This window comes from Chrysochloris asiatica, unplaced genomic scaffold (assembly GCF_000296735.1).
Source record: "Chrysochloris asiatica unplaced genomic scaffold, ChrAsi1.0 scaffold00341, whole genome shotgun sequence".
Classification (NCBI taxonomy): domain Eukaryota; kingdom Metazoa; phylum Chordata; class Mammalia; order Afrosoricida; family Chrysochloridae; genus Chrysochloris; species Chrysochloris asiatica.
The window spans coordinates 369,134-377,213 of record NW_006408859.1 but is presented as its reverse complement, the minus strand read 5'-3'; the positions used below and the strand labels follow the sequence as shown (position 1 = coordinate 377,213).

Below are 8,080 nucleotides of genomic sequence, written 5' to 3'. Positions count from 1 at the left end.
AAACAAAAAAATTTACCAGGTGAAAGAAGATAAACAGATGACTGGAAATCATTATACTGATGGAATCATTTCTACAGGAACAACTTCATGCTAAAAAAAAAAAAAAAATCACAATTCCTTTCTTGGGGAAAACAAAACAAAAAAAGCTCCAGAGTTTAAAATGTGATTTGGTCAAATCTTTTATTTATGTATTTTTAAATGTATCCAAGAAAATTCTACCCAAACATATGTACTCATTAAAGGAAGCATATGTTCTCATTTAAAAAGAAATTAGTATGAATTGTCTTTTATCTCCTTGTCCTTACCTACTAAGTAAAATCTTCAAATCAAACCTTTATTTAGTCTTGTAAGGAGTCAGGGCCCAAATCAGAACAAGCAACATGAAAACTTACCAACTATATTTTATAACTTTGATATGTCAGCTTACTTGAAAGAAATAAGAGCTAACTTTGCATTATTACAGGCAACATGAGATTGACAGATACCCTTTTCCTATTAAATTATAACAGTTTTTCGAAGCACTTCTTTTCTATTTCACTCCAGGACACAATTTAATTCAAATGGTTATTTAAAAACAAAACCGGGTTAAAAAAATTTCATCCTTCCCTTGCCATTTAGTTCTGTAACCTACAAATTCTCCTCTGTGTGTTTTAATTTTGTCGTTAAAATGAACATGCAGCTCCTCTGTTACAGAAAGTAAAACATAGACTGACTTCCTGGACAATACTTAGGGAATGAAGAGCTAGTTGGAAGACTACAGCTCACCACAATGGATGGAGGCAGGCCACTCCAGCAAAATGATTGAGATCACAAAGAGCTAAGTTTCAACAAAGAGCACAGAGCCTCCACCCTTTCCCATGTTATAGCCAGAATCCGGGTGGCAAATTCAGAAGGCAATTCTAAAAAGGTAAGTCTTGGTGTGTCACTGCAGAATGATGCACTGGACCACAAGGGTGGTTTGAATCACAAGGTCGGTGGTTCAAATTCATCAGCCACTCCTTGGAAACCCAATACAGGATCACTAAGAGTTGGAACTGACTCCACTCCACGGCACTTAACAACATCAAGTTATTACTTGTCCAAAGTATGTTTGGCTTTGACTTACTTTGGCTTATGACTTGCTTTGCAAGTAATATATAAATTCTTCTGTAAATGTGGGTTCAAGTTAACCTTTTAGGTTTGAAGTCAAAATCGGGAGCTTTGTTGGAATCAGATGAGTGGGTTCCCTTCAACTCTGTCTTCTAAAGTTCACTGACCTACTAGGTGCTTTGTTTTTACTTCAGTACGATTACAAATCTGAAAATCTAAAGATTTCTGTACCTTTGTTTCATATTAGGTCAGTCTGTCAAAGAATACAAACAGAGAGAACTTAATTCTGTTACACTTGCAAAGTATTTTCATGTTATCCCATTTAATCCACACACGAAAAATCAGTTTACAAATGCACAAAATGAGGAAGCACCATAGATTAATGCCAAATTTAGCAATACATTTGTTAGAAGGGAATATAAAGTGGAGTCGGTTTCTACTAATAGCGACCCTGTACAGGGTTGCCGAGGCTGTAAATCTTTACGGGAGCAGAAAGCCTCATCTTTCTCCTGTGGAATAGCTTGTAGTTTTGAACTGCTGACCTTGAGGTTCACAGCTTGATTCGTAACCACTACACTACCAGAGACTTTACAAATTAGTATGATAGGATAAAACCTGGTTCTTTATAACTTCTGAGGTTGTCAGAATGTACTCAATCTAAAGATGTCTACCCCATCACCATGAGCCCCAAATAACACTTAAAATTTTGCTATTTGTATCGGAGTCAGAAAGCTGGTTACTCCATGCATAAAACCTAACCGTGAAGCCAGACAGTTCTTCCCAACTTTCTACAGTGGCTATTCCATTTAAATGTCAATTAAATGTAACGGTTAAATGCAAAAACTGACAGGATTACAAAAGAAAAGCAAGTTTATTGTAGCTGTTTTCAAAGGAAAATTAGTTTATTTGCTAACTCTCATGCTTGAGATGCATCTAGAATGAAAAGCTGAAAGCTTAATAAACAGAAAAAACAAATAAAAATCAGCGAGTCTTATATTGCTTCTTGAGCCTCAAAAGGTAAAATGCAAAAATAAAACTGTTAATTCTTCATCTTCATTTTTTGGAAACAGATTTGCAAAGAACAAAATTCTTCACAGCTGTTTATAATAAACGCTTGGTTAATTCAAATGATCCTCTAATCCTCCTTCTTGCAACACACAGGATATTAATCTGTTATTCTAGAACTGATATTCTCTGGTCTTTTTACCTTTTCTTACTTTTCTTATTTTTAAAGATCGCATGGAAAAGTTTTATAAACTTTGCATATTTATCTCCTGTTGATTCTATCAATCTATTTATCCAGGGTTTCTCAAACTTTCCACATTCATACTATCAGGTGGTGGTGGTTATGTGCCGTGGAGTCGGAACCGACTCAATAGGGACCCTGTACAGGGTTTCTGAGGCTGTAAATCTTTAAGGGAGCATAACACCTCATCTTTCCCCCGCGGAGGTAGACCCCTAAAAGCAGAGCCTGTCTCTTTCTTGCCAATTTGGTCTGCCAGAGATCACAGCCTCCACCAGGCAAAAATGTTTACTTGTATTCTTCTTGTTTCTGAGAGAGAAGTGCCCTATCTGCTTGCCAATTAGATGATCTCTGACTACCTTCACCTGCTTATCCAATCCTTTCATTTACAACCTGTTTATGCAGGCTTCCTCCTCTTGGTCAATAAATAAAATCAGAGGTCCCAAACCCTGAAAAATTGCCTCCTATCAGATTTGGCAGTGGAGGGCGGTGGGAGTGGGACAGAAAGAGATGAGCCCATAACCTGATGGATTCTGAGAACTGTCTCTACTGCACATCACCACAGCCTTCGTTCTGCTAACTCCTCGGTCTGAATCGCCAAACCTGTTTCCATTGCTGGCTCATGTTCCTCACCAGTTTCTCATAACTTCAACTTTTTACCATAACCTCTTCTCTCTTCTCTTTCAAGCTCTCTCTTTACCTCTAACTCTCTAGTTCTCTCTCTCTCTAACTCCAGCCACTCATTTCCACCTGCCTTCCAAATGTCTTTATTTGAATGTCCTGTCCAAGCCACCATGTCAACAACAAACCTCTATATCTCTCCACTTTCTTACGCATGCTCTCATCTCTGGCCACCCAGTCTCAAGGAAGAAGAAAGCAGAAATTTGGCAAGAATCACAATTCTTCTGCCTCAAATCTTTCTCAATTCTGCCTCCTGGGTTCTATATTCACTTAATAATAAAATCAAATACTCATTTGAATTGCTACAACGTTCTCAGTTTCAGATCCTTAGCTCTAGTTTTTAGTACATACTGGTGCTAAAGAATATTCCTAAAGCAAAGCTGAAGCGTCTGGAATTCAAGATCCTCTATACAATACTGTTCAAACATAATGTGCATGCCAATCACCTGGTGATCCTGTTAAAATGCACATTCCTACTGAGTCTGGAATGCTGCCTGATTCTAGATTTCTTATACGGTTTTGGTGTGGCACTGTAGGATAAGCACTCAACCATAAGACTGGTTTGAACCACAAGCTTGGCAGTTCAAATTCACCAGCCACTCCTTGGAAACCCTACACAGGGTCACTATGAGCTGGAACCGACTCAACAGCACTTAGCAAAAACAGTAAGTTCCTAAGTGGTGATGATGCTACTCATGTGACCACACAGGAGCTACAATATTGACCCCAATCTATTTTACTACCCTCACTGTCTATTTCTCCCTGCCCAACACACATGCACATGTATGTATCTCTTCTGTACACACAGACCACACTACACACACACATATGTATAAAAAGAAATTCTTCTCTAAACATGCTTGCCAGCATCAGTGTTCCTTGTTGTCTCATTAGTCTAGTGTCTATCCCATCACAATTCTACCTGCTTTTCAAGAACCACATCATTCTGCCACAGCTGTTTCTCATGTTTCCACCTACGTCACTGTCACATACCACCCATGAATACCACAGAAACCAGGGGACACTCAATTGCACTGTTTCTGCTTTGTTTTGGTATAAAGGCCATTACTCCAAAATCCAAAACCAAACCAGTTGCCACTGAAATGATTCCAACTCTTGGCAACCCATTGTGCTCAAAGTAGAACTGCTCTGTAGGGTTTTCCTGGATAGGAGCAGCACTGGACTGCTAATCACAAGGTCGGCAGTTCAAACCCACCAGCTGCTCCTTGGAAACACTACACAGAATTGCTATGAGGAGGAAATGACTAGATGGCACTAAACAACAACAATCTTTATTAAGGAAGCAAATATGCCACTGGATGGGTTCCAAACACCAAGATGTAGGTTCACAGTTGAGGGTGAATTATTTCACCACCACAGGACGCAGTGCTATTATGGATTTCGCGGTTTTGTCTCCACTACTAGACATTAAGTTCCTGGAAGGCAGGGACTCTCTGCCTAGCCTCTGTGTCCTTCGGGTTTCTTGTGTTGTTGTAAGTGCCAATAAGTACTTGTTGAAGTGGATTTGTATTCCAAGAAAAGCAAACCATCCGACGCTAAAAACCCAAAACCTATACCCACTGCTATCAAGTTGATTCAGACTCGTCTCAGCTCTATAAAACAGAGTTGGTTTTGTTAAGTGCCTTCAAGCTGGTTCCAACTCATAGTGACTCTGTGTAGTTTCCAAGGAGTGGCTGGGTGGTTTGAACCGCCAACCTTGCATTAGCAATCCAGAGCTTAACCTATAGAACTACACTGCCCAAAGGGTTTCCAAAGCTGTAAATCTTCAAAAGGCAGACTGCCACATCTTTCTCCCGAGGAGTGACTAGTGGGTTCAAACCACAGACCTTTTGGTTAGTTGTTAAGTGCCACTGAGTTGGTTCCAATTCATAGTGACCCTGTATAGGGTTTCCGCAGAGCAGCTGGTGGGTCTGAACAGTCCAGTACTGATACCACAGCGCCACACCAGTGTATTTAAACACTACACCACCAGGTCTCCCTGCATCTCACTCTGCTTAATACACTTTAAGACGTGTGAAGGACTTTGCACCTGATTAACAGAATGGCATTGCAACTACCCCAATTGACAATGAATGGGGTCCGGCTTGGCTTGAGCTTCTGAACCCCGGGGAAGCTTGGGTCTTTGTTACACCTGGAGACCCTACCCCCCGGAAATTCCAGGTTTCAGGAAAATCTCCATACCCCTGGCCAAATCTCCATAACCCCCGCCCATTGTAAACTAGCCAGAACTATACCCAGACCACAGGCCTATAAATACCCCAGTCTGTAAGGGAACAGACGGGCTCTTGGTCTCCTTTGGTGACGAAAGAGTACCCCCTCCCAGGTTTACTCCCAATAAAACTGCCTGCTGTTGAAGCCAAGACTCTCTCTCTCTCTGTCTCTTTCTTTTCCTTACAACGCACCAGCTGTTTCTTTAAGACAAACAATAACACTTTCCCAGGTGATTCATCAGCAGAAGCTAAGAAAACTTAGTTAAGTATTTGCTTAAATGTTTAACACTATACTTAAATACTCAAATGATGCCTAGAGTACTTACTCTAATCTCCAGGTATACAGATCAAGTTTCTGATAGTTTATTAAAAATTTAATCTAATTTGTTATACTTTAGTAATTACTGCATTGTAAATGCAAAATGCTCTGTAGTGGTTATGAATCGGGCTGATAATCTCAGTCAGCAGTCCAAAACTACCAGCTGTTCCGTGGGAGAAAGATGAGGCTTTCTGCTCCTGTAAAGATTTACAGCCTCGGAAGCCCTGTACAGGGTCGCTATGAGTCGGAGCTGACTCCACCTCCACGGCACACAACAACAAAATGTACAATACTTCCTAATCTAAATGTTAGCCCTCCCTGGTTTAAATGACCTAATGTTTCTTGTATCATTCCGTTTATTAAATGGGACATTACTTTTTTCCTGGGTGTTTTAAGATTGTTGTTGTTATTAAGTTCCACTGAGTCGGTTCTGACATTCTGTGGTTGGTGAGCTCACACCGCCAACCTTATGGTTGGAAGTCCAGAGCTTATCCTATAGAACCACTGCATTCCCCATTTTAAGATTATTGTTGTTAAGTGCCTTCAAGTCAGTTCAACTCATAGAAACGCTGTATGCGGTTTCCAAGAAGTGGCTGATGAATTTGAACCACCAACCTTGTGGTTCACACTGACCTCATGGTCCAATGCATTACCCTACAGGGACACATTAACTGTCAGCTAACCACTTTACAATTAAAATGTATTACATTTGTGTCTGGACTTAAAAAGTGCTTTAAATTAGTATTATGAAACAATATTTGTAAGGCGTAGGTGGTCCTACCCCGAGACACCTCAATATTTGTTTTTGTCGTAAATCCTCTAAATAACAAAGAACGCCAGTACCCAAGAACCTATCCATAGCTCTCAAACTTCTGTGTGAGTGTGATTTAAGTCTGGAGTGTTAGTTAGGCATGTAGATTCGAGGTTCCTGTACAAAGTTCCGATATGACACTGTAGGATAAGCAATGGACAGGTAACCATGATATTTGCAGTTGAAACCCACCAGCCACTCTTGGAAACGCTGTATAGGGTCACTAAGATCAGAAGCGAATCCACGGCACACAACAACAACACAGTCTGGTTCAATCAAACTGGGGTGGGGCCCAGAAATCGACATTTAACCAGCAACCCCAGGTGATTCGGATTCGGATTCAGGTGTTCCTGAGATCTCAATTAGACAAACACTGACCTTAGTACTCATCTGGGGGCACTACAGTGTTATATTTAAAGGGAAATGTCCCTCGAAAGTCCACTCCCAAAACAGCTGTCAAAACAGTACTGACGGGGCGACTCCCGTAAAAGAACAGTGAGCGGGAAAAGTTCCTTGGACAATGAGTAAAGCCCATAAACAATGACAGAAATAAAGTGGCGTTTTCCTGTCCAACCCCTGCGCTCCATTCTCCTAGCATCACCCGACTATGAAGCAGCAGCTCCCGCCCGCGAACTAGGGCCGGGTGCTCAAAAGCCAAGCCCGGGCAAGTCGCTGGTCGGGGAGAGTTGGAAGTGGTCGTGACCAAACACTCAGGTGCCACTGCCCACTTCCAGGGCACGATCTGTCCTCCGCCGACGAGGGACCAACCGTAGGCGAGGAAGGACGCGGGTCCCAGGTCTGGGTCTCCAAGACCCCTCGGCTCGCGCGCGTAAACAAGGAGTCTCCCGGGGGCGCCCCCTCTCACCTGCTGCGGGGCCGCAGCACCGCCTCGTCCTCGGGTTCGGACTCCCGCGGCTCCGGTTCGCCCGCGGTCGCTGGCAGCGCGTCGGCATCTTCCACCGTCACCTCCGAAACAGTCACAGCCCCCGCCACTGGCACCTGGGCGGCCGAGGTGGGGGCGGCCGCGGCCCCCAGGCCGAACGCGGCGTTTGTCGACGGCGCGGGGAGGTCGCGGACGCGCCCCGCAGCCACCAGCCCTGAGGCGAACCACAGCAGCAGCAGTGCCCGCGTGAGCGGCCCCAGGCAGGTGGCGCGCTCCATCAGCTGCCCGCCCCGCGCGTGGGCATGGATGCGCGGCCGCTGGCGCCCGCCTCTTCAGCAACTCGGAGCCCCCTACGCAGACGAGAACGCGCTAGGGACCCCACCGCTGCCCTGACGGCCTGGACAGCCAGCCGCCTTCCCCCGGCCACGTCTTAGCCCGGCCTTCTCCACTGCCACCTGACTGACAGCTTCCCTCAGACATTGCCCATTGAACAAACTTGCAGTGAGTCTACCCTCCGATTGGCTGGGGCCACCGCCACTCCGAAGACTCAGGCTGCCCAATTGGGGAAGCTGGGCTTTCTCCGAGCGCCGTCAACACGCAGTCCAATCAAATCGTATTTTCGTCGCCCATGGCCTAGCCCTCTTCCGGACATGGTAACCCAATGAGAAATGCCCCTCCCCTCAGCCTCCTTACGGTATTGGAGAACTCGGCAGTCCCGGAATACCTTCATCCGAAACCGATTGGTCATTGCGGTGGTTGGTCTCACCCCTCAGAACAAGGCGCTAGGGAAAACCTGCGAGAACATTGGTGGAACCGGATGACT

General features: G+C 44.1%; 1 protein-coding gene across 1 annotated transcript in view; it reads right to left on the bottom strand.

Annotated features, from left to right (window-relative positions):
* The window catches only part of EIF2AK3 (eukaryotic translation initiation factor 2-alpha kinase 3), a 141,552-nt gene extending 133,807 nt beyond the window's left edge, over positions 1-7,745 (bottom strand). The window contains exon 1 of the mRNA XM_006875852.1: positions 7,240-7,745. Within this exon, the coding sequence (XP_006875914.1) occupies positions 7,240-7,535 (296 nt within the window). The 5' untranslated portion in view covers positions 7,536-7,745. The remainder of the gene's footprint in view (positions 1-7,239) is intronic.
* Positions 7,746-8,080: the final 335 nt, after the last annotated feature.